The sequence below is a fragment of the Pelophylax lessonae genome (genome assembly GCF_965119305.1).
Source record: "Pelophylax lessonae genome assembly, chromosome: 3".
Lineage (NCBI taxonomy): Eukaryota > Metazoa > Chordata > Amphibia > Anura > Ranidae > Pelophylax > Pelophylax lessonae.
The window spans coordinates 430,984,437-431,012,158 of record NC_138770.1 but is presented as its reverse complement, the minus strand read 5'-3'; the positions used below and the strand labels follow the sequence as shown (position 1 = coordinate 431,012,158).

General features: G+C 40.2%; 1 protein-coding gene across 1 annotated transcript in view; it reads left to right on the top strand.

Annotated features, from left to right (window-relative positions):
• MOXD1 (monooxygenase DBH like 1) overlaps nucleotides 1–27,401 on the top strand; it is a 106,166-nt gene extending 78,765 nt beyond the window's left edge. The window contains exons 7-12 of the mRNA XM_082251985.1: nucleotides 10,038–10,204; nucleotides 11,255–11,446; nucleotides 17,955–18,014; nucleotides 19,127–19,269; nucleotides 21,695–21,863; nucleotides 27,125–27,401. Of these exons, the coding sequence (XP_082108111.1) occupies nucleotides 10,038–10,204; nucleotides 11,255–11,446; nucleotides 17,955–18,014; nucleotides 19,127–19,269; nucleotides 21,695–21,863; nucleotides 27,125–27,283 (890 nt within the window). The 3' untranslated portion in view covers nucleotides 27,284–27,401. The remainder of the gene's footprint in view (nucleotides 1–10,037; nucleotides 10,205–11,254; nucleotides 11,447–17,954; nucleotides 18,015–19,126; nucleotides 19,270–21,694; nucleotides 21,864–27,124) is intronic.
• Nucleotides 27,402–27,722: the final 321 nt, after the last annotated feature.

Sequence of the window (27,722 nt, the reverse complement as noted above, 5' to 3'; positions counted from 1 at the left end):
TGACCCTATATAATTCAGCAGACTCTATCCCTAAAATGCCTACAACTCGCCCTGCCTAAACACTCCGACCTGTCCCTCAATTCTATCCGGACACAAATGGTTTTTTCCTGCCTATCTTTCCCTAATCAGCAGCCAGCACGTTGATGTGTGCTCTGTCCCTGAATCTAAGCAGCATAATGACGCCGCTGCGGCTGCCTCGAACTTATAAAGACTTGGTCACATGCTTCAGACGGCCAATCACAGCTACTGAGACATTTGCAGGCATGGCTGGGATGGCTTAAGGCACACCAGTTAAACGATTGTTGATTGGCTGTTGAAAGCCCGCCATGAAAAGAGCGCCAAAGCATGCAAAACCCGGAAATAAAACGACCGAACACGGATTTTTACCCGAACATACAGTAAAGTGTCCGTGTCCGTGTTCGGGTACAAAAAATCCAATTATTCGGTACGAACACGAATAATACAGTCCGTGTTCGCTCAACACTAATCTTACATAGTTCACAATTTCATATATACCTTTTTCACACTGCACAACACTTTTTAGATTATATATAAATTTATTAGCAGCCCTGTTAGGACAAGGGTGCTACATCTCCAAGAGGCATATTAATAAAGCGAAATCTGAACTTTGCTAAACATTCACTGCAGGTGAATGTTCCAACTGCATGTGTGTTAAATGACTGCAGTTGATTCACAGTCAGTAAATGTTTGGTGAAAGTCACGTTCATGTGCCCTGACCCCGAACAAAGTTGTTGAGACAGCAATAGATTAAAACTCAAATTAACCACCTGCCAACCGCTTACTATATATATATACGGGCGGCTGGGTGGCTCGTACAGGCAAAACATGGATACGTTGTTTGCTTGGTGGCAGCTAGGGGGCAAGCGCGTGCCGCTGCCGGCGGCGTGCTCCCGCCCCCGATCGTCAGCAGGGAAGCCGATGCGTATGTCAGGTGACTCCGATTGCCGCCTGATACCCCTGATCACTCCCCGCTGAGAGAGAAGAAAGACCGGCTGTTGTAAACACAGCCGACCATTCTTCTCCTTGGAATGGTCATAGAGCCCATGTGATCCTTCTATATAGGATCACATGTCTCTATGGTCATTTCAGAAGCCACGCCCCCCACAGTTAGAATCACTCCCCTAGGCTCACATTTAACCCCTTAATCACCCACAGGGTTAACCCCTTTCCTGCCAGTGTCATTATTACAGTAACAGTGCATATTTTTAGCACTGATTACTGTAGTAATGTCACTGGTACCCCCAAAGGAATCAAAAATGTCAGTTAGAGGTCCGATCTGTCCACCGCAATGTCGCAGTCCCGCAAAAAATCGCAGATCGTCACCTTTAATAGTTAAAAAAAAAACAATAAAAATTACATACATTTTTCCCGTAGTTAGTAGACGCGATAACTTTTGCGCAAACCAATCAAAATACACTTATTGCGTTTACCAAAAATATGTAGCAGAAAACAAACGGGCCTAAAATGTTAAAACAAATTTGATTTTGAAATTTTTTTTTGAGAATGTCATATAGCAGAATGTGAAAAATATTTTTTTTTTTCAAAATTGTTGCTTTTTTTTGTTTATAGCGCAAAAAATAAAAATTGCACAGGTGATGAAATACCACCAAAAGAAATCTCTATTTGTGGAAAAAAAAAGGACGTCAATTTTATTTGGGTACAGCGTCGCACTACCGCGCAATTGTCCGTTAAAGTAACGCAGTGCCGAATCGCAAAAAAGGGCCTGGTCATTAAGGGGGCAAATCCTTCCGATCTTAAAGTGGTTAAACAGAGTGAACTTCATGACCTAGAACAAGTGTAGTGTTCACTGGTTTCATTTGCTGACTGGAATTGCTCCTTAAAGAGAAGTATGGGATTCAGTGTTTTCCCCATGTATACTTACCTAAGTGGATGCAGCATCAATGCAATGCTGCATCTGTTCCCTGGCTCCTCTGCAATGAGAACCGAGCGATCGAACACCACCGATCGCTGGGTTCTGACAGCTTCCCGAGCAGAGAGCTGCAGACTGTCAGTCAGCAGCTCTCCGGGTCACAGAAGTGCAGAATGAACTGCACTCCTGTGATCCATATGAGGTGTACAGCCAAACGAGCTTAGCTGTACATCTCCTTTAAACCCAAAAGCAAAATATTTATTGTATTGCAGCTTACCTTTTTTTTTAGATATGATTGGTGCATTAGTTGTTTTGTTTTTTAGGCTTTCATTCTTTTATTATCACCTGGTGATCCAGTCAGTAAGTCTGTTGTTTTTCATCAGAACAAGCTGTCCTGCAGAAGTACTGTAGCAGTTGAGACAAACCATTTTACCATTGACAGGGGCATTTACAACAATCAGTCAATCTAACACAAACTAATGCTGGCTGGGAGGTTTAATAACTGACTAACTGGCACTGATATCTCTAGTGACACTAATACAGTGATCAGAGATAATAGTATACACTGTCACTGTACTAATGACACTGGCTGGGAAGGGGTTGACATCTCGGGGTAATCAAAGGGTTAAGTGTGTGCCTAACAATTGTTGATGTGTGTAATATGTGCTGCTTTTTACTAAATATCTGTTTGTTCCTTCTCCCTGCTGAGCAAAGAGAAGAAACCCTGTATACAGAGCCCTGTGTGTTTGTCAACACAGGACTCTGAGCTGTGATTGGACAGCAAATCAGCAGATCTCAGCCATTAATCTTTGGCTGAAACCTGTTGACAAAATCCCGCTGTGTCTAATCACAGCGGGATTCGGCCGAGGGGCACACATGCGCACACCCTGAACCCAGTAGACACTGCCTGCGTACAGGTACATGGTACTGATACAGGATTGTGCCTGTATGGGCCATCCACCTGCCCACAGTAAAATGTTTTTTTTTTTAATCATTTTGGCATCTTTTTTTGCCATCTGTGTCCCATTGGGGAGATTTCCCTAGTCTTCATGTCCCATGGCCTAAACATAAAGTTGTAGGAAATGCCTCCAAAGTGAGGGAATCCTGGTGTGTCACAATCAATAGTTTCTTATCCATAGGCTCACCATTTTACTGACTGTTTCACTTTTGGCGAGATTTCTTTTCATGTTTTGTATCAGTGACCCAATAGGAAAATCTTCTCTGAGCCAGTTGTCACCAGTACAGGTATCCCCATTGGAGGTTTATCTCCTTACTCCCTGTTTTGGTGAAATCTGTAATTAGGTCACCAGAACAAATAGAGTAGGTGACCTATTGTCTGAGCTTCTTTCTGCCTTTAAAATGTCTATTTCCACCAACATAAAACACCAAATTTTGACAAGTTTCTTTTTGTCACAAGGCATGAGGTTCAGGTTTGCTGTTAACATGGGATTGTGGTATATCAAGCCTGTTTCAAATTCATCCTAGAGGTAGGGAACATCTTAATTTTCTAACTTAGCATTGCCATGCCATACAGCCACAGTAGAGGGCTTGCACAGTATGTACTGAAACTTTTGGCTTGCCCTGCAGCCAGGGCCATGGATAAGGGGGTACCACGGGCTCTTCTGTATGGGGGGGCCCAGGCAGCAGAGTGAATTGGATGTGGGCAGGGGGGATGATAAGCAAGGCAGGGGGGGGGGGCAATTGCTAAAACTGATCCCCTGTATGGCCCTCTCTGCAGCAGCTGAAAGCCGACTTCTTCTCCTCTCCCTCACATCGGCTTTTAGCTGCTGCAAAGAGGGCCATACAGGGGATCAGTTCTAGCATTTGAGGAGACTTCTTCTCCTCTCCCACACATCAGCTTTCAGCTGCTTCAGTGAGAGACATAAAGGAAATCAGTTACAGTAATGCCCCCCCCCCCCACACCGATCACCCTCACTGTAAACAAACATTTTCCCCTGCTGTCAAGTCCCCCTGAGGTGCTGTCGGCTTCCCTTCTCTCCTTTCTGCCCGCAGCTGTATGTAAGCACACAATAGGATCCCTGAGGATGGAGAGTGGAGGAAGAGTCTGGTAAATATGTCAGATGAATGAACACAATGCGTGATTGGTACCAATCATTCATAAATAAAGCATAGTAAACTGTGTTTATTTGGGGGGTGCTCTCAGGCTGGCTGTATGGGGCCCCGTGGTTTCTAACTGCAGCCCCGCCTTCAGCCAGTTTACTGTCTGAGAAGGTATTCTGCACAACAGGTGGACTGGGTTATTTTCATTAAAATTAACTAGTTTTGGATTACAAATGACTATAAAACCCCTACTATTATAGATTTATCTTTTATTTGTCACCCACTCCTCCCTCCTAAAGAATTAAACCTACCACCATTAACTGCTCTTGCAGTTTCTTCTTGCCTGTTCTAGTGCTTTGGAAGAATCATTACACCCAAAAGCAAACATTTATTATATTATAAGGAAAATTAGTATTGTTTCAAAAGTGAGTTATATCCAAAACTCCTAACCTAAGTGGCTGCATTTTGGTAATTGCTTTGTTTGTGTCAAGTAGTAAGTAATGCATTGTATATTTGTATTTGAGATTCTCCAGTACAGAAATATGGGTAAAGCGGGTTGTAAAGCTTAAAAACATGGAAAAGTCCACTGGCATCTAATTACATTTATATGCCTATTTCAGTAATCCCAATAACAAAAGTATTTGGTCTGAGAGCAGAAACTCACAGTAGTGGTGCAGAATGGCAGGATAACAAAGTACTTCTGAACTGTGCAGGAATAAATGAGAACAGAGTATAATAGGAAAGGTGATTACTTGTAACATAGAAAGGAATACAAAATTTTATTTTGTTGCCTGAAATTCCATTTTAAGTATGTTATGGGTATTCAGCAGTTAAAATAACAAGGATTCTCTACCATTGTAATGAAGTGGTGCTTGTCATAATAGGATAGCATATTATGAACCCATCACATGAATAGGTTGAAAGGTTGAAGTGAGACATTTTTAGATAATGAGTAACATAAACAAGTGTAAGTTGGAGCTTGTTCAGGACATCATACTTCGAGTCTTGTTCCTCGGAGGCATGTTAAGAAGGATTACAAGAGATTTGTGTTTAGTGGGTAGCCTAGAGGATCCATAATTAGGTACTGTATATGGTAACATAACCAAACTAACAATGAGAAGAAAAGATATAAAAAATAAGATATTATCAAAATTCAAACATATTTATTAATAATATATACAATCATCTAAAAAGCCCTCCAAACCACCCCAAAAACTACCAGTTTTATAAGAGTATAGGACACTATCTACACACTAAAACAAAAATGTCATAATTTAATTTCCGAATACTAATATACAATATGTATTTAGTATGTATACATTATTTTTGTGAAAATAGAATTGTTGCTGAGGTAAAGGCCTTTTATTTTGCTGAAGAAAGGATCTAGAAGACATACTTGCTGCATCAAACTGTATTTCAATAAGTAGCTAGTGATGACTGCAAACATAAATCCAAACTCTCTTGAAGTCAATGGGGGACGAATCTTAAAAGTCAATTCTGGCCATTTTCAAAGCCAATAGGAAAGGGATTGACAAACAAAGGTCAATGGGAACTGGGCCCTGCTCTGTTGGACATGTAACAATGCAACAAAAAAAAAATTAAAATAAGTAGGGTACAGTGGTGCTAAAGTCCTTTTTTATGCAACTTCAAGGATGACATTGAAAACACCAATACTTTTTACAGGGATCCCCATGCTGTCATTGACAAAATATGGTCATGTTCATATTTGGTCAATAATGTCACTCAGGACACTTTTCCCCTTTGTTTATATCATCTGTCATCCACCAGGACCGTCATTTGGTTGAGGGAAGTAGACATATGTTCACATTTTTGTTCTTTTAATGGGTTGGTCCGCTTTGTGCATCTTGATTGGTGCAGATCTACATCGCTTGAGGATGTGATTGACAATTTCCCCTAAAATCTATACCAGGCTCAAAGGGTCTACTATAGAATTTGGTGGGACCATATGTCATTTGTTCTTTTATTTGTGTGGTGTCCCCTTTAAACTTCATACCAGATCTGAAGGACCCAGGGGAACATCCAATTTTTTTTTTTATTCTCCCTGGTTCCTTTGTTTACATGGCTGGGGATTCCAAAAATATTCTATTGGCCAAATGCTGTCACTGGTTGCTAATGTCACAGCAGGTGTCGGCTCCTGCTAATTCCTTAAAAACCATTGACAGGAAGAAGGAAGCTGTCATGTGCAGTAGCAAAAGAACCCCCCCCCCCCCCCTTCCTACAATGAAGCTCCTGTCAAGGCGCTGAAAGTCCTGTCAGGGCTGAAAGTCCACCATTTAGATGAATGACTGAACAAGCAAAGTTCAGTTCAAACATATGTAGTTCAATTGGGAGCTCATCTCTCACATCTACTATGCCACTCTCTAGTCAGAGTATGTTGTTGCTGGTCACAAAGATGCTCTGATTGGACAATGGGGTAGGCAGCTGACAGGGCTTAGTTACAGGGGTATGGCTTAACTCCAAAATTGGAGCAGTTAGGATCTACTAAAAGAGCACAATCAGGGATCTGTGCTTCCAGAAGACAATATTTAGGCTAAGAAAGGTTAAAGCATGTACTTTGTGGAATCTGCACTCAGAAAGGAATTTTATCTTAAAACATTTAAACTTACTAGTGATTACATCCTTGCACCAACATGGCATGCATTCCAAAAACATATTGTCAAATATGAACTCATTAATTTCTGAAAGATATTACATTTAAATAGTAAACATTCTTTTGGTGCTGATTGCATTTATTGATAAGATCAAAAAGATTGCCCTGCTAGCCACTGTAGTAAATAGAACATTTTACAACCTTGATTCCAAAAAAGTTGGAATACTGTGTAAAATCTACATAAAAACAGAATGCAATGATTTGCAAATCTCATACACCCATATATTATTCACAATGGGAAATAGATAACATATCAAATGTTTAAAATTAGAAAATGTACCATTTTAAGAAAAAAATTAATTCATTTTGAAACTGGCAGCAAAAAGACTGGTGAACTCAAGCTGACATTTACACACACAAGTAACCTCAGTCAGACATAGTAAGCTAAACGGCTTGTAGCTTCTGCAGTCCTGTCTTGTTCAATGTAGAAGAAATTGCTGCACTCCAAGTATAATCAAGATTCAGGTTTATTGACCGAACATCCCAATGTGGCAAACAACAGGTAGACGCGTTTCACACACTAGTATGTGTGCTTAATCATTAGGTATGTGAAACATGTCTACCTGTTGTTTGCCGCATTGGGATGTTTGGTCAATAAACCTGAATCTTGATTATACTTGGAGTGCAGCCATTTCTTCTACATTGATTGTCTGCGGAGGCGAGCCAAGGCGTGCACCTGTATATTACCAGGCTTCCTGATTCACCTGGAGCAGTGAGTTCTCCTTGTCTCTGTAGTCCTGTCTTGTTAACTAACCCATAGTGGTTTGGGATGCTTTGTCCTGTATTGTTTGTAAAACAAAGGATGTATATATATAGTAAAAACAGAAATTCAAAATGCATAAAATAACAGACTCTTAACTATTTGACTTTAAAGCTGAATAAAAATAACTGGTCCTTTAATCTTGGGAAGCTTCATTTTCTATTGATGTCTTTTATCATAAAGATTTTCTTTGAAAATTCTTAAACAGCTGCACCATAAAAATTCAACATAATGTAAAATAAACGAATAATGAGAGAATTTAGCTAGAGCCAGAAGATTGGGATTTTTATGTAATGGGCTCACTGTGAGGTGATCACGTGGGGAAATATAATGAATTCCTGCATTCATCAATGTGTGAACAATCATCTAATACTAAAATATTATCTTTGGGTAGACATAGCCTTTAAATGGAAACTATAGCATTTTTGGAAAAGTTTATGTTTCTTTTTTAGAAATTCATAAATTTATACTTGATATTATTTTCATTATCCTATAGTATTAAAAGGAGAGTGGCTGGAAACAAAGCCCACACTGGAAAAAGTTACATATACTGTAGTTTCTATGCAGACTATCTTTCTCAACTCTCACACTATGCCACTGTTGCCCCAGGGGCACTCTTTTGGATGTTAGACTTACCTTCCTCTCCTTGTAGCCCAGAATTTCTCACTGCAACAGCAGTCTCAGGCTTCCAAGAGAGGAAGGTGCGCCCCACAATGCAGCCACTGCTGAAATAAGGAGCGTATAATGCCAAAAAGGGTAGGTGAAGAGGATGCTGTGGAGCAGAGTCACAACTGGTAACCTAAGCAAAACTCGCATACTTTCACTGGTGCTGCATGCGCCACATGGAACAGGCTGAAGAAGAAAACTGTTTGGAAAGAAGAGAGGAAGGAATATGATCCACAAGTCATGCGCATTCCTTCCTAGATACCAAACCCTTTGGTGACAGCCCATGCATTTGCAGCTACCTCACTTTCTAGTTATGATGCATCCCTCTCTGGCTACCTCACCCTCTGCTTAACCAGTAACTGCAAGCAGTATACTTTTGTTAGTCTGTATAAAATCCTTATCATACAAACATGCAACAAGAATTGTCTAATAGGAAGCCCGGAACAAATTCTGAGATTGCTGCATGTTTTAGAAGATAAAAAAATCCCGACAGGAATTTCCTCTCCCACTATCCCTTCCTTGCCTCCCTTCTCCTCTCCTCCTTTGCCTCCTTCTTTTTTTTAATTTCTTTCTTTCCCTCTCCCATACTTTAATGGCACACATTCACCTCCTGGGTACATCACATTGGCCACCATTGTTATTTTAATACTCCCTCCCCTGCCTTTCAATACGCACCCCCCCCTCTTCCAGGAGTGAGAATTGTGATGCCCTGACCTCTCCTCTCCTCTTGCCTTGTTCTTCAATTCCTTCCTTCAATTTATCTATATCCTTTACTGTTCAGTTACCGAAGAAGGCACTACACATTTGATGCTTTGTTACTCAATATTTGTCTGCTACTCCTTTGTATCTGTCATGGCATCCATCTGTAACTTTAAGACTTATGATTTACATTGTACACTGAATACCTCATATCACAATTTTGCTGCAAACCACAACTTTGTACTGTGTGATTGATAAATGGCTATTCCTTGTATGAAAATAATTTAAATAAAACGATTTTGGAAAAAGAAAATCCAGACAGACACTGTCTTCGCCAGGAAAAAAGACTCTCCTGCACTCAAAAAGTGATGTGAAGGTGGTGGATGTTGTCAAGGATCTCTATGGCTCCATGCCCTCCCAGAAGAGGGGTAGCTGGCCCTGGAAGTGTGGCGCTGCACAACACACAGGCCTGATGCCACAAAGGAGCCTATCCAACTCTATAGCCACCCATCTTCCCATCAGGAACCCCAAGGGAGGAGAGGGCAAGCCCAGAGAGTACTTCATGAAGCAGAAGGGAGGCGGAGTGGAAGCAGAAGCGCCAGGAAAGGAGAAAAGCAGTGTTAGGTTGGTAATACATGGTTTGAATTTCAGCAGGAACTGGCCAAAATTGGAATCATTAATGGGCAGACTGAATGTACCAAGTTGATCGATCAATCAACTTGGGTACAACCTGCCTGCTAGATTCTCTTGCGATATTTGCTAGCAGCTGCTATAGCCACAAACAATAATCACTATCTTCTCCCTCCGGGGACGGGGTTCCCCGCCCGCCCCCTTGCCGAGAGCAGACAATGGACCGGCAAAAGGGATTCCTGCATCAACACTGTCTGTGTCGATAGGGGAATTGTACAAATTTAAATTTCTTTCCTGCAAGAAATTTGCACTCTGTATGGCTGGCCTTAGGCTCCTTTGACCTTTGTGCCTGTCTTTGTAAATGTGTAATTTGATATCCAGTATTCACAGCTTAGTAAGAAATCAGCTATCTTTCATATTCACCAAATGCCAACTGCAAATGGTTAGTATTTCGTTATTTACATGTAATATCTTATAATTATTAAGTATACTTTAAAATAAGTAATTTGTACTCCTGAACTTAAATAAAGGCTAATTTACAAAGCAAGATGTAATTTTAGTGTTAACTGGACTGGATTATGTCCATTTCATACTAAAATATACAGAATAATTTAACTGTTTTTGTATTCCTTAACCATATCTTTTTCTTGTTTTGAAAGGTTTAATTGATAACTCAGGACTTAAATTCTTTTATACTCCACACACGAGACAATATGATGCTGGTGTTTTAGAGGCAGGCATTTGGGTTAGCCTATATCATATGATCCCACCAGGTATGCCTGCATTCAGCTCCGAAGGACACTGCACTGTGGAATGTTTGGAAGAGGTGTGTTTACTGACTGCCACATTACTAATCAAATTGTTTAACAGAATTTGTTTTAGCAATTAAAAAATGGGTTAATCAAAATAGCCTATACATAGCTAAAATGACTGAATCTGATGACAGCTGTCCTTTTTTGAGGGTGAAATAGACTCTGTGTTTGTTCATAGACTTTTCAATATCAAATCTGCTTGGTGAAAAGTCTGGTTGTTTGTCTATGTATTCCATCACAATGCAAATACTTTTATTTTCTATTCATGAATTAATGCTCAGTCTAGATGCCAAATAGCTAGAGCTGTAAAAAATGGTTACGCATACACATATGTGGAATATCGAGGTGCATTTCTAAAGTGAATTACATCTGCTCCTTAGCCAATCTGCACAACCCTGTTTTGTGGGAACTTTTATAATTGTGCTGTCCTAGCAATTTCATTAGGATTACATGTTGAGTTTTCTTTGAATGAAAATGAATGTCTATTGATTGGGTTGGCTTTTTTTTCAGCCAATAGACTGTGGTTTTCCCAGACAACAGTGTTGGAAAGAATGCTGTAACACCAGACTCTCATGCAATTGAAGACATTAACAGTTCAAACAATGATGGAATCTTGTGAAGTTAATTAATTTTTACATGACTATGGTACATTTTCCACTAAATATATAAAAAAGCATATTACCACTCATAAATATAACCATATTGTAGGCATAGTTTTCTAAAAGATTGTAGACAATAACCCTCGCAGAAACATTTCTAATATACTAAAAATGTTGTGTTTTGAACCAAAGAAACAAAAACCTTTGTGGTCAAATCAAGAAGCTGATAATTTTCTCCATTCCTCTTGTACCAGATATGTCATAGACGTAAAATGTGTTTTTCTGACAGCAACAAATGTTTTTTTCCTTTGACATTTAGTGTTCTTAAGAACATGTGATTTAGAAAAAAGGCTTTTACATCATATTACTCATAACCACATTTATCAGAGTAATGTAAGCAAACTTTTTCTTAATTAGGACATCTGTACAATAATATAATTTTTTTTTGTTATTTGTTTTTGCTAGGCTCTGAACTATGAAAAGCCAGATGGCATCCATGTATTTGCTGTTCTTCTACATGCTCATCAAGCTGGTCATGTCCTCCGAACTCGCCATTTCAGGAAAGGAGTTGAGCAGAAGTTACTTGCTTATGACAATGAATTTGATTTCAATTTTCAAGAGTTCCAATATCTGGATGAAGAACGGACTATCTTACCTGTATGTGTTTTAAAAAAAGGCATGCTTTCAGAATATAGGTTTCTTAACACAATTTGAATAATAACATTATGCATCACACATATCAAACACAAACAAAGCCACATTCTGTGTTCATTGACAACCACCATACCCTTGCACACAGGGATATATACCGACTCTGCACAGATAGGTTGGTCATGTACAGTGGCGGCTGGCTCGCTAGGGGCGCAGGGGCGCCGCCCCCCCATCCATGCGTCCGGCCCCCTAATCTGTATGCAGGGGCGCCGGACGCATGGAGTTCAATGGGGATTTTTTTTTTCATCACCTGATTAGAGCCAGAGGCTCTAATAGGGAGATGCAAAGGGTGGACCCGGGGCACAGAGCAGTGCGTTCCGAGCCCACCCATTGTGTGACAATAGCGAATGAAAATTCGCTATTGTCACACCGATCCTCCTCCTGGCCAATCAGGAAGTGTGTCCGATACGCGCTTCCTGATTGGCCGCAAGGCAAACCCCATGCCATTGGCCGAGGAGGAGGCGGGACCGGAAGGACTAGAGGAGACGTGCCGGGACCGAGCAGAAGAAGCCGTACGGGGGACTAAGGAGGAGCCGATCACCGCCGCTGCTGCTCCAGGTAAGTAAGGGGGCACGCACACTGATCTCTGCATTGGGGACATGTATACTGGTCACTGCATTGGGGGCATGTATACTGGTCACTGCATTGGAGGCACGCATGCTGATCTCTGCATTGGGGACATGTATACTGGTCACTGCATTGGGGGCATGTATGCTGGTCACTGCATTGGCTGCATGTATACTGGTCACTGCATTGGGGGCATGTATACTGGTCACTGCATTGGAGGCATGTATACTGGTCACTACATTGGGGGCACGCACACTGGTCACTGCATTGGGGGCATGTATGCTGGTCACTGCAATGGAGGCACGCACGCTGATCTCTGCATTGGGGACATGTATGCTGGTCACTGCATTGGAGGCACGCACGCTGATCTCTGCATTGGGGACATGTATACTGGTCACTGCATTGGGGGCATGTATACTGGTCACTACATTGGGGGCACGTACGCTGGTCACTGCATTGGGGGCATGTATGCTGGTCACTGCATTGGGGGCATGTATGCTGGTCACTACATTGGGGGCATGTATGCTAGTCACTGCATTGAAGGGGGCATGCACGCTGGTCACTGCATTGGGGGCATGTATGCTGGTCACTGCATTGAAGGGGGCATGCACGCTGGTCACTGCATTGTGGGCATGTGCGCTGGTCACTGCATTGGGGGCATGTACGCTGATCTCTGCATTGAAGGGGGCATGTATGCTGGTCTCTGCATTGGGGGCATGTACGCTGATCTCTGCATTGAAGGGGGCATGTATGCTGGTCTCTGCATTGGGGGCATGTACGCTGATCTCTGCATTGAAGGGGGCATGTATGCTGGTCTCTGCATTGGGGGCATGTACGCTGATCTCTGCATTGAAGGGGGCATGTACACTGGTCACTGCATTGTAAGAGGGCACGCTGGTCACTGTGCATTGATAGGGGGCACGCTGGTCACTGTGCATTGAAAGGGGGCACGCTGGTCTCTCTGCATTGAAAGGGGGCACGCTGGTCTCTCTGCATTGAAAGGGGGCACACTATACCTTAATTACAAAAGGCCCCTTTCACACTTTTGCGACCTCAAAGTCACGCAATTTTTTACAGTGTTTTTTGCCGCAAAGCAATGCCTATTACATTTTTCTGTTTGCACCCCCCAAAAAATTTTGAGCACCAGCCGCCACTGGTCATATAGCACTAAGACATCTTAACCTTCTTCTTAGCTTTGCAAACCCCACTCTCCTCTCACTGTTGATCTTTATAAAAACTCATCTTGTGCAGTTTTTCAAGAATGTTAGCCTCTCTTTCACCTGGTAATGGGTGCCTACCTGGAATTTTCTTTTTTTCCAATCAAAAGTTTATTAAAAGTAAAAGATACAGAAATAGTAACAAAGAAGAACAAAGAATTGCCGCAAGGCAGAAAATGCAATTCAGCCAGTGATACAATAAAGTGGTGCTGTAAATATCACATACATCAATGGAAATAAATTGGTTAACAAACACATGGTATGTCATAGAAGAGCATACAATAAATTAGGCAGATTCGTATAATTGCCATATCAAAAAGCGAAAGGAGGGCAGTAAAACAGATAATATGCAAAGATTAGGCAATATCATCACACAGAGAAAAAAAAGCTGATACCTGAGGCGTAATAAGAAAAAACAAAATATATCTACATCTGGGTGGCTAGATTCATAAGTAGAGAAGGTAGATCACTACCAAAAATGGGAGGACTCAATGCCTGGAATTTTCTTCTGATCACCTCCACAAAGGTGTATATGGGACAGTTCACACATGAAAAATATTGACTAGTGTCAAATAATTTATTAACACATTATACAAGACATGTCACTTGTAATTGCTCAAAATGTTTTGTAATGCACAGACTTCATTAGGAGCACCTACTTCACCAGGAGCAGTCAAGCAGACATTTTCAGTTTCTTTTTGAGTTCTAAAATGTCCAAATGCTTCAAACTTTACAGCTGTACATTGTGTATAACCAATATAAGGTGATTTCCATAACCTTGGCATAAAAATGTCTAGTCACCAGGTAGCATATGTTGTTAAATAGATCATTTTAAATCTGAGAACAGGAAGGCCAGAAATACAAATACTTTGTTCTGTTATATGTATTTCAGTTGTGTTTTTAGCTATTTGCTAGTTGTAACCATTCCCTAAAAAGACTATTAACAATGAATCATGTTCCAAACACCAGACCTAAACAAACAAGTCCTGACTCCTGAACATTAAATGTATCCAACCGTAATGCTTAACTTAACTCAGAAAATGACCCCTAACACTTATCCTCATCCTCCAAAAGTAAACATCTAAAGTGCATTCTTATTCCAAACAATGACTTTAGCTTGCAACTCTCTGGTTAAAGAGCCTTCAGTTCACCATGATTTGGCTCCATCCATGTTTACAAATTTGGTATGTACACAGATGGGCTCTGCCCTAGTGATGGACAGATATCGTTTTTTCGTTGCTGATACTGATACCGATATTTTGGCTGATATTTTCGTACATTTAAAAAATATATATATTTTTTAATTTTTTTGACTTGACAGATACCCTTGTGGAGGGATCTGGGGGTCTAAAAGACCCCAAATCCCTCCTCTGCACTTAAAAGCAAGTTTGGCTGTTTTGAATGCTGTCATTTTTTTTAATCTGGCGCCAGTACCCGGAAGTGATGTCATGACTTCATTGCTTATATCTTTAATTTGTACATATGTGAGTAGCATATTCAATAACATTTGTAAATGGAATTATGCTATGTGACATCATTTTACCCTTACATGAGCAATATTTGGAATATCCGCAATATCGGCCAGTTCCGGGGCCGATACAGATATATCGGCAAAAGTTAATATCGGTTCTTGATATATCAGCCTTGCCGATAATCGGTCGATCTCTGCTCTGCCCTGGCTATGGGAACCAACAGAGACCTACAGCACACCTGCACACATGCCGGGGGGGGGGGGGGGACACCTGCACACATGCCGGGGGGGTTCCCAAGCATGCACAGGCACCCCTGACATTCGGGACCTCATACTTTTGTCATCTTCCTGCATGTCTGGGAAAACCCCAACACATGCACCGACATGCCACAGTTCTCTGGCGGCCCCAAAGCCCTGCAGCACATCTGCGCACATGTGTGACATGTGGTCTAGGAGAGAAAGATAAAAGTGATGTGTTGCAGCATTACAAGTGGCAGGAGTCAGATGCAAATTAGTTGCTTTAATGGGTGAAGGATGGCTTTAACTAAAAGGCAATTTAAAGCAATGTGTTAGCAGCACCTCTAACTGCCTGCTTCAAAAAAGTTTTTTTCAGCCACAGGTTCACTTTAAGCTTCTAGATCTAACTGTGAGAAACTATTTAAAGTAGCACTAAGCACAATGGGGTTGACTTACTAAAGGCAAGTACACTGTACGCTGTGCATTTTGCAAAGTGCAGTTGCTCTAGATATTAGTGAATGAGGTGAATTTGCAAGGAATATACATACACATGCAAATAAAAGAAAAGCATTTTTGCTTGCACATAATTGAATGATGTAAGTCAGCAGAGTTCTCCCTCATTTGCTAAGCTCTGGATCATCTACACTTGCTGAATACAACTGCACTTTGCAAAGTGCACAGTGTATTTGTTTTTAGTAAATCAACCCCATTGATTCATCTGATCCAAAACTGTTAAAATCAAGGCATATCTTAATTAGGGATGATCGAACGTTTCGGGTTGACCATCGGTTCGACCCGAACATTGGCTGTTCAAGGTTCGGCCGAATTTAGAACTTTTTGCTGAAAAAGTTCGGAATTCGGCAACCAGAACTGACCAAAATGCAATGGGACAGGAAATGGGCTTTAAAAGCCTGTGATTGGACCAGAACCTTTAGTAAAAGCCAATTGAGGGGGCAGGAGAATGCTAGGAATGTGATTGGAGTGACTAGGGGGTCCACAGGCCAATCATTAGTGAATACGCCCCCCAGTATATAAGATAGCCCCTGCCAAATTCCTAGCATTGTAATACAGGGACATGGAAGAGAGTGGAAGCAGTTCTGTTAATTTTGCTTCAAAAGTGTCATTTAGCATTTATTAGTGTGAGGAAAGGGATATCTAGTGTAGTTAGGGTGCTATTTTCTACTTTAGTTAGATGCAAAAATTTTGTTTCTGTAGGGAAAGTGTTACGTGCCAGGGTGACCGTAATGTCGTGTAGGGTGAACTGACTCTGACTGCTATGGCAGGGTGACCAAACCCTTCCATATCAGGGTGACCGCTATAGAGAAAAGATCGTTTCTCTTAGGTCACTTTCAGAGCAGCGATATGGCTTCTCACCTGTCAGCCTGCTTTTTGGCTGCAGGCGTTTATAGGGATTTTTTGAGGACATGTTTGGAGTCAGGCATGACATCTGAACATGTGTATAGGGGTATATATACACACACATGTCTGTATATATACACCTGCACATATATAGGTGTGAAAGAAGCAGAACACTATACTTGCGCTAATTAAATAATTAACACCAATATGGCTCCGCTCCTATCACACCTATATATGTGTAAGTGTAAAATACATATAAGTGTGTGTGTATATATATACCCCTATACAGAAGTTCAGATGTTTTGCCTGCCTCCAAAGAACCCAAAAAAATGCCCAAAAAAACGCCTGTGCCAAAAAAAAAAACGCCCAGGTGTGTTCTTGCAGCAGGCGTTTTTTTGGGCATTTTTTTGGGGTCTTTGGAGGCAGTTCGGGTTCGGGTCCCATTGATTTCAATGGAGTTCTGAAATCCGGGCCAAACTTTTGGGAAGTTCGGGTGTTCTGGTCGAACCAAACTTTTCAAAAGTTCGATCATCCCTAATCTTAATATGATACTGTTACAGTTACTAGTGTGTTTATGTTAGTTCCCAACTGAAATGTCAAGTGATCACATGTACAACACCATGGCATATACAGATCAAACAAAGGCTAAGATGGCAACTTGCTTGGCAGTAATGAATAGGAGATGTTAGTTCTGCTTTAAGATACATTTCTTGAACACATTAAGCTCAATTCACAAAGCCAATGCACTGATCAATTATACTTATTTTTTAAATTAGAGATCCTTACCCCTGTGTTAAAGCTTTGTGAATAAAGCCTATTATCTAAAGGTCAACTATACTATATACAGGGGTTGGACAAAAGTATGGAAACAAGTATGGTAAAAGAACAAAATAGTTAACCAATATGGTGTTGGACTGCCTTTGGCATCCGAGACAGCCTGTATTCTCTCCTGGATGGGGGATAATGGTAAATGGTAAATAATACTACTCTACATGCAAAAATCCGGGTCACAATCCTGAGCAATGTACTTTTCTCTCTTTTGGTCAGTTGACCAAGTCAACTGCGCTTATGCTTATCAGATGACGTTCTCCCGGAAACTGTATGCCGTCATAACCTTTGATACTGTACCTCCCGACACCACAAATAAATTGGCAACTTTAGTCACAGAGGCACCAGCTAAGCACGCACCAGCAATTTTCCCTTTTTGAAACTCAGAAAGCTCTGACATGATTCAGTATTACTACCAGCGTACGCAGTGAATGACAAAAGTGAGGTTCCCCACCTGTTAGCTAGGTGTCTCATAAGACAGTAGAAGCAAAAGAATGTTACATCACTTCTGCTTTCAACGCTAAGCATGCCATTACTTTTACACCTGCAAATCATTACACCTGCAAATCATGTGGTGTTTTCATATTTTTGTCCAACCCCTTTTTCCCAAGTTTCCTACATAGATATTTTTCAGCATGCGTCATTAGTCAAACATTGTATGGGTTATTACTCAATAATAATAAACAATGAGTAATAAACATTCATTTACAAACCTGCATGTATACATACTATACAACTGCATTAAGTCAACCAATCAATCCACTTTTTTTTCAAGGGAGATCACATCATTACAGAATGCCAGTACAATACAAAGAGCCGATCCACAATGACATGGGTAAGAGAGTGCAAGAAAGTGATGCAATTAATACATTCTGTTGCTTATAATGATATTTCATAGATAGAATTGACACATTTGACATAGGTACCATTTGTTTGTTTTTAGAACAGCACTATTTCTTTATTTTAATAATGATATGGAACCTGTTTCTGCCAGCTATAACATACTGAACATTTCACTACTAAGATTTACAATTTAAAATAGCTTAATAATAACATAGCTGTGCTGTTGCTAGTAAAGTAAGTACAACCTTTTTACAGGGTAAGCTCAATTCACAAAGCATCACCACCAGTCTAAAGCAATCTATTTTCAGCCATGTGACTGTAATTTCAAATTCTATTGGACTTATATAAAATTAACTGTCACTTTTTTTAAAAAATAAGGATACCAATGCTGGTGTGATAGCTTTGTAAATTGAGCCTAATATTTTTAACGTCTACATTAAAATAATCCTTTGAAAAATCCTAAATGTTTTGCAAATTCTTAAAAAGACAGGGTTTAAGAAAACGTATATCAACATATCCAAATGTATTAGAATTGGGAACAGTTTTATCAAATGATTAACCACATGTAGCTATGTTATCATTTTAAAGAAATAATTTGTACCAATCAGTCAATGTGTTCATTCACAAAAGAAAGGGGCCATTAAATGATATATTTACTGACCCTTTCCCCAAGCTCTATCCTAAATATCCCACACCCTGTGAACCTGCAGGAGAAGGGTGGGGGAGGAGTTGAGGGAAGCCAGTAGCCCTGGATGGGGAGCACACAGGGGAGGCCCAGGCAGCAGGGGAGCTGAATCTTGGACAGGGATGCTGATAGGTGTGGTGGGGGGGACTTATAAGAACCAATCCTGTTATGTGTCTCCCACCTGCAGCAGATGGAGAGGGCAGAAGAGAGAGGAGGAGAAGCCAGATTTCAGAGACACTTAACAAGATCAGTTCTTATGAATGCCCCCCCCCCCCCGCTGCACCGATCACCCCCTTTCCTGCCCACATTGGCAGACCCCATGTGCATGCCTATGGGGATAACTAACAAATTATTGTATGAGAATTTACAACAGGCAAGAAACTTCCTCACTAATCATTTCTACATTCTAAATTTTTTAGGGTGGTCTAAGTGCAAGAGATGAGATGTGCCTTTCCTATTTAATTTACTATCCAAAGATTAATCTTGCTCGATGTGAAAGCATCCCTGAAATAAATGAGCAGCTTCAGTTCATTGGTGTGAAAGAAATATACAGGCCAGTTACGTAAGTAAATACAGTTTTTGTAGCAGTTAAAGCTGATGTCATATATATATATATATATATATATATATATATATATATATATATATATATATATATATATATATATTTTTTTTTTTTTTTTTAATTTGAAAGTGCCCAGCATTTTCTTTACAATATAATTTAGTATGAAAACTGTATACAAGGGAAGCTATATAGTAGTATTTTGGGGTAAAAATAATGTTATGCTTTCCTAGGTAATGGAGTCTTCTAACAATATTATCTACAGTTGTATTTCCCATCCAGCAAAATGTACTTGTGCATGTATTAGAACTGTTAAAAAATAAAGATTAACATGTCTTTGTAATATAATCAGAACCAATATTAATTAAATTCTGTATAATTAATATGGTTAAAGCTAAATTACAAGCAAACATGCCCAGTCACAATACATTTATTGAAGCTGTTTTATGTGCCAAATAATTTATTTCTGTCCATCTAGTTCTGAAATGTCCACAGCCCTGACCTGACTTTTATCTGCTGCATTGAAAGCAATAAAGGCTGGTCACATTACCTGCCACTTGCAACTGAACAAAGAGAAGCAGATTGAAAGGGGGAGATTTACTGAAACTGGAGCATGCAGAATCAGGTGCAGTTGTGCAGAGTAACCAATCAGCTTCTAGGTTTTAGCGCCCTTCAAATCAGCACAATTTTACATGTGATTTGACGGGTCAAATCGCATGTCAAATTGCAGCTTATTGCCGGCAATGGCACCATCCCAATCAGTTTGACACTGACTTTGCGGCGCAGCACTGATTTCCAAAAGTGGTTCCTGCACTACTTTAAGGCGACTTTGGGTGGGGGTGAATTGTTGATTTCAATAGACATCTGTGCAGGAACCCACACAGATGTCTGTGAAATTGCCCCTAAAGTCCGACTGAAAATGCCAGTCTTAACCACTTAAGCCCCGGAGGATTTGGCTGCTAAAGGACCAGGGGTTTTTTTGCGATTTTTTACTGCGTGACTTTAACGGACAATTGCGCGGTCGTGCGATGCTGTACCTAAACGAATTTGACGTCCTTTTTTTCCCACAAACAGAGCTTTCTTTTGGTGGTATTTGATCACCTGTGCGATTTTTTATCACGCGCTATAAACAAAAAAAGAGCGTAAATTTTGCAAAAATAACAATATTTTTCACATTTTTTATATGAAATTCCCCCAAAAAAATGTAAAAATCAAAATTTTTTAACATTTTTTGGCCAATTTGTTTTATGCTACCTATGTTTGGTAAAAAAAATCGCAAAAATCGTATTTTGATTGGTTTGCGCAAAAGTTATCGCGTTTACTAACAAAGGGAAAGATTTCTGTCATTTTTGGTGTTTTTTTTTTTTAACGTGTAATGGCGGCGATCTGCGATTTTTTTTTCGGTACTGCGACATTGCGGTGGACAGATCGGACCCTTGACTGACATTTTTGACACTTTTGGGGGTACCAGTGACATTACTGCAGTAATCAGTGCTATACATATGCACTGTTACTGCAAAAATGACACTGGCAGGGAAGGGGTTAACTTTATTGGACAGGGAGAACGGACAGATCTTCACTTTTACACAGGGAGAACTGACAGGCAGCTTGTTTACACAAGCCGCTCTGTCTTTCTCCCTTCACAGGAGCGATCGTAGTGTGACTGGCGGACATCGAGTCCGCCGGTCACACGCACTGACTTGTCTGTGAACGAGCCGCGGCGGGCGCGCGCCTCGGCGGGCGCGCGCCCGCCCGCAATAGGCTCACAAGTCAGTGACAGGCGAGTGACGTACCGATACGTCACTCTGCCTGGCCGGGGCTGACCGCCGCAGTATATAGTCGTGCGGCGGTCGGCAACTGGTTAAATTGTGCGAGTTCAGCAGAACCTAGGCGCACCTAAAGTCCGACTGAAAATGCCAGTCTTAAATTGTGCGAGTGTAGCTGAACCTAGGCAAGTGTCAAAGCTTAACTGAACAAGTTGACGTTAGAAATTGATTGGTTCCTATGCACAGCTGCACCAGATTCTTTGTACACCAGTTTTAGTAAATCTCCACCATAGGGTCATGCGGCCACTCACTCTTCTAATCAGTATGTTCCTTGTAAGCAACTAAACATGCTTACCTAATTAGATACTAATGCTGTCCTTCTATCTGTTTAAGTTTTGCTGTAGGCGGATACCAGAGCAAACTAAGGTAGTTACATAGTCACATTTAATAATACAGTAAAATGTTTTCAATTGATTTAATAATTGTTGTTTTTAATACCTACCTGGAGCTTAGATTAACCATTACCCTTTGACTATGCTAATATTAGTATTGATCATTCTACTCTGGCAGTAATTAAAATGCCTCACTTTAATAGTAATGGTAGATTATGAAGAAGTTTTAGAAGTGTATCATAAAAATATTGCTTTATGCACCTACAGGTCCTGGCCTTTAATAATTAAGAGCCCAAAACGATACAATAATCTAACCTTTACAGAAGCTATGAACACATTTCAGTGGTCTAGGAAGAAAGGAAATGCATTCAATGAGCGTGTCAGGAAAATGCCAATAAATGTGAGGTGTTCTAAACACGAAAGTGGAGAATGGTCGGTAAGTACACAAACCTTCTACAAAACTGTTATCTAACTATACAGATTCAAATAATTTTCGTCTATTTGGCTTTCTGCTCATACACTGTCTTTTACACTTCATGGAACTAATGCAATAGTAATAACTGATTACTAGGTTTTGAAACTTTTTTTTTCTTTGGATGGGTAAAATACCTACTCCCTCTCCCACGTGCATTGATTCCTCCCACTGCCTTGTATGTCCTATAGTAATGTAGGAGCTGGTGGTAGAAAACACTGTGTGCAGTGTAAGACTAAGGTATCCCCACATCTGGAATTGTGGTATACCTGCAGCTGCCTCTGAACTGGCAGCTTTTCAAATCCTGATCTGTTAAAAAGGTAAGTATAGCACCTCTTTATTTACAGGTCTGGAGTTTTCTGTAAGTGATCCTGTGGTGGCAGGGTCACTTTAAATTGTATGTAGAGCTCAGTACAATCTATCTCCCTCTAGCAGTAGAAGCTGAGCCCAGCCTTTGCCGATAGAGGGAAAGAGAGTGTACTGTACATGTGCAAAGCCACTGAGGGCACACTTCTAATGTTTGGCCCATCCTGCTGTTTAGCCATAATGGTGGGGGTTTACCACCTAGAGCATTTTGCAGACAGGCCATGCACAACATAAAGATATCATAAGGGGGCTGATATACCAAAACTGGAGAGTGCAAAATCTAGTGCAGCTGTGCATAGTAGCCAATCAGCTTCAAACTCCAGCTTTTTCAAATATGCTTTAGCAAAAAAAAAAAAAAAAAAACTGGAAGCTGATTGGTTTCTATGTAGATCTGCACCAGATTTTGCACTATTTAGTTTTAGCAAATCAACCCCCAAGGTGCTTTTCCGTGTCCTGGGGGAGATGGAAAGCATGAGGATTTTTTTTGTACGTGCAAAATTAACACTTTAAAGTAATTGTAAACAATCACCTTGAAAAACAACCCATTCCATATAAAAAAGAAATGAATTGAAAACATTTTTTGTACAGTTATAAAAAAAAATGTATAAATACCTTTTTTCCATTTTTTTTATAAGTGATCACATTATCTCTGTTCTCAGCTGCATAAGAGTTGGGGGGAGGAGAAGCAGCAGCACACGGAGCTTCCCAGTGAATGGCTGTGCAGTAAGGGCATGTCAGGACAAGCCTGATCATTGGAGGAGAGTAGCATAGCTAGAGAACTGACCACGGTTACTCTGCATAGTGTGGTCAGTTTTTAACAGGCAAGCAAGAGGACTAGCAGGAACACCATGGATTTCACATAAAGGAAGCAATACAAAGAGAACAGGATACAGGTACATGGTACAGCAGACACATATCAGAAATATAAAGTGTTGGGGTAGCAAATGCTTTAACAGCAGTTTGTTTTTTAATAAAGTCTTATCACCTGTTAATGCTGCCAATAGACCAATCACTTTCAGCATATTGTAAAGGGTGACAATGTTGTTTGTTCTTCAGTAATATTATTTCAAAGTTGTCACCCCATGGACAGGGTAGCCTTTGATGGACATGTTGTTTTAAATGGAATTTAAGTAATTTGTCTGATAATGATATACAATAGATTGCACTTTACTTGTAGATTTAAGAAGGTGGTTGAAAGTGACTGCTAAAGCTAGGCTAAACTGAGCATTCATGTTTTCGCATATGCAGAGGATAGTTAGAATTAAAGTGATGGGATTCTACTAATGCTACTTATCGCGCTTTGGCGGGGGGGGGGGGGGGGGGTATTCTGATAGTGATCAGAAAATTTTCTAAATCACTCAATCCCTGCCCTTGAGACCAGTTAATCAGTGTGTCTGCATACATGAGAATAGCAAGGCTGGTAATTGTCATCCCACACGTGTGGGTATCTTTTCATTGTAAATGTTAATGCTTTTTTAAATCCCTATAAAAAGTAGTTTTTACACCTTATATTTCCACGTATAGGCTAAATTTTTAGACCCCCCACTGCTGCTTTACCCTGTTGTAATTACCTTCTACTGCTAGGTGTAGATCCATCTTCATTTAACCTAGATCCAGCACTGCAGGTACAAGTTGTCATGGACCACGGGGTCACAGTGCATATTTTCCAACTTTCTGAGATGGAAATGAGGGACACCTATTAGCAAAAGTATGTAGGTATAGGACACACACCCTGTTACGCCCCCTTAAAGGAGAAACATTACCACTAATATTCCTTTATATTGGCTTTTGGAATAAACAAATGCAGCAATTTAGAAATTGGATGAAAGGTTTAGCACTGGGAAACACTTGTTGATAGATAAGAAGTGCATTTTATATTCAACTGTATAGACCAGGCCAAAATAAGGAACAAATGAGGAGGACAGAGGGACTTTGTTCCAAGTGAGGAACAGTCCCTCAAAATCAGGGACAGTTGGGAGCTATGACAGTGTAATAATGTACAGTTTATAGGAATGTCTTCTACTCTTGGTTTCAACAGTACTGCACAGTAGGGATGATCGAACGGTTCGGGTCGACCATCGGTTTGACCCGAACATTGACTGTTCGAGGTTCGGCCGAATTCCAAACTTTTTGCTGAAAAAGTTCAGAATTCGGCAACCAGAACCGACCAAAATGCAATGGGACAGGAACTGGGCTTTAAAAGCCTGTGATTGGACCAGAACCATCAATAAAAGCCAATTGAGGGGGCAGGAGAATGCTAGGAATGTGATTGGAGTGACCAGGGGGTCCAGAGGCCAATCATTAGTGAATACGCCCCCCAGTATATAAGATAGCCCTGCCAAATCTCTAGCATTTTAATACAGGGCTGTGGAAGAGAGTGGAAGTAGTTCTGTTACTTCTGCTCTCCATGTGTCATTTAGCAAATATTAGTGTGAGGAAAGGGATATCTAGTGTAGTTAGGGTGCTATTTTCCACTATAGTTAGATTCAAAAATCTAGTTTCTGTAGGGAAAGTGTTAAGTGCCAGGGTGACCGTAGTATAGTGTAGGGTAAACTGACTCTGACTGCTATGGCAGGGTGACAAAACCCTTCCATGTCAGGGTGACCGCTATAGAGAAAGGATTGTTTCTCTTAGAACACTTATAGAACCGGATAGTGGCTTTGCCCCTGTCACCCTGCTTTTTGTTGCAGGCATTTATAGGGCTTTTTTGAGGACATGTTTGGAGTCAGGCATGACATCTGAACTTCTGTGTAGGGGTATATATACACACACACATGTATGTATATATACACATACACATATATAGGTGTGAAAGTAGCAGAAACCTATGCTTGCGCTAATGAAATAATTAACACCCATATGGCTTCTCTGCTATAACACCTATATATGTGTATGTGTATAAATACATATAAGTGTGTGTGTATATATACCCCTATACAGAAGTTCAGATGTTATGCCTGCCTCCAAAGACGCCCAAAAAATGCCCAAAAAACGGCAGCTACAAAAACGCTCAGGTGTGTTTTTGCAGCAGGCATTTTTTTTGGGCATTTTTTGGGGTTCTTTGGAGGCAGGCAAAACATCTGAAATTCTGTATAGGGGTATATATACACACACACACTTATATGTATTTATACACATACACATATATAGGTGTGATAGCAGAGAAGCCATATGGGTGTTAATTATTTCATTAGCGCAAGCATAGGTTTCTGCTACTTTCACACCTATATATGTGTATGTGTATATATACATACATGTGTGTGTGTATATATACCCCTACACAGAAGTACAGATGTTATGCCAGCCTCCAAAGATGCCCAAAAAATGCCCACAAAAACGCCCAGGTGTGTTTTTGCAGAAGGCGTTTTTTTAGCATTTTTTGGGGTTCTTTGGAGGCAGGTAAAACATCTGAAATTCTGTATAGGGGTATATATATATACACACACACTTATATGTATTTATGCACATGTGTATATATACCCCTACACAGAAGTTCTGATGTTATGCCTGCCTCCAAAGACTCCCAAAAAATGCCCAAAAAAACGCCTGCTACAAACCGGCAAGGTGTGAAAATAATCAGAGCCACTATCCTGTTCTATTGCAATTCTAATACAAACAAACTTTTTTTCTGGTTCTGGACATGCTACAGAGCAACTTCACAGGTACACTTTTTAGACCCCCCAGACACTAAATCCAAAGAAATCTAATTTTTTTTTTTCAATAATTTTTTCAATAATTGTCTCTCTATCAAAAATGACAATTTTTAAGAACTTTTTTCATGTGATTAATAGTCCCTGGGACATGACCCAGAACCCTAGGCACTTTTATGGGCATTTATTGGGTTTTAGGGCTTCAAAATGGTGTTTTTTGATTACCGAAGTTCGGGTCCCATTGATTTCAATGGGGTTCTGAAATCCGGGCCGAACTTTCGGGAAGTTCAGGTGTTCTGGTCGTACCGAACTTTTGAAAAGTTTGATCATCCCTACTGCACAGAACTGAACAGGTGGCAAAGAGACCCTGCACATCATGTAACCATCCAGAAGTTGGAGTGGGGGGGGGGGTTCAGTATAATTTTTAAGCCCCCCCCCCCCCAACATGGTCATCTTATCAAGTAGTAAATTGAATTTACCAAAATAAATAGCAAATAAATATAATGAAGGGCTGTAAACACTAAGCTTCAGGGATAGCTGATTGCCAGGTTTGCTTAGCAGAAGGAATTTCAAATACTGAAGGAATATGACTGCCTTTGCATTGGGCTTTAGTTCAGAAAAGAATGAGTCACTTTTTCTGTGCTGGTTTCATGCTTGTCATTGCACTGAAAAATTGACATGTGAATTTTGCTGGATCATGCCGCACACCACAACTGTTATTAGAACTTTTGATCTGATTACCTGTAGCAATTTTTCCAGTGCTTTGAATTCCTTCTGCCTAGTTAAGCCACCTACCCGCTAACTGTACTGTACATTTTACTAGATAATTTTCAGAGTTTGGTTAAGGTTTTCATCAAAATCTGTCATTTTGGAAAAACCTAAATTGTTATATATGTTGGTGGAAACTAATAAAATATGAATATACAAAAAAAACTGTCATTCAAGTATTATTTATGCTGCCACTTCTGACAGCAACACATGGCCCCCACAGTATTTTCATTTGCATTTCTATTCAACTGAAAAAAGGAGTGCAGTGTTTAGGAAACTTGATGGACAACTCTGTTCCCTTCTCCCCCATAAATCCAGATTAAAAAAAAAAAAAAAAATCCTATCTCTAATCCCCATTATAAACTTTAAAACAAAAACTGGAACTGTACAACTGAACAAAAAATATCTTTTATTCAATGGGAAATGTTTGTTTTCTCGCAGATTCACGGAATGCTCATATCACCACCCGAAGTGAAATCGTATACAATAGAAGAAAATGAATGTGTCTCCCCTTTGCCTTCAATATCATCTTGTTCAACGGCAACAGCGGTCGGAAATCTGGTGATTGCGGCAAGCACACTGATGCATAACATTTTATGAACTGGGAGACTTTAGAATGCATTATACTTTATGTTAACTCAATGTTATCATTAAGGTCCGTGTATAATTGCACTATTAAAATTATGTTTTTTACACAAAGTAAAATATTTTTTATCAACATTTTTGATCTGGGTTTTACTATGTTATTTTGTTAGAGCTTTTTTGCCTGAATTTCTTGACACGAAGTAGGTGTGGTTAAATGGCAATCAAAGCGTTTAAGAAAATTTTGAGGACAATGTTTGAGAACATAGGTGTGGGGATTGTGCTCAAAGCATTCAGCCAACTTCGAACAGGTCAACAATGCAAAAAAAAAAACTCCACTTGTACCTCTCCACTCATTTTTCTATGTTAGATTTATTTTGCTTTTTTGTGTATTAAAGTACTTTTTTGCTATGAAGATGTAATATATATAGTCACAGTAAAATATGCTTAGGGCTAT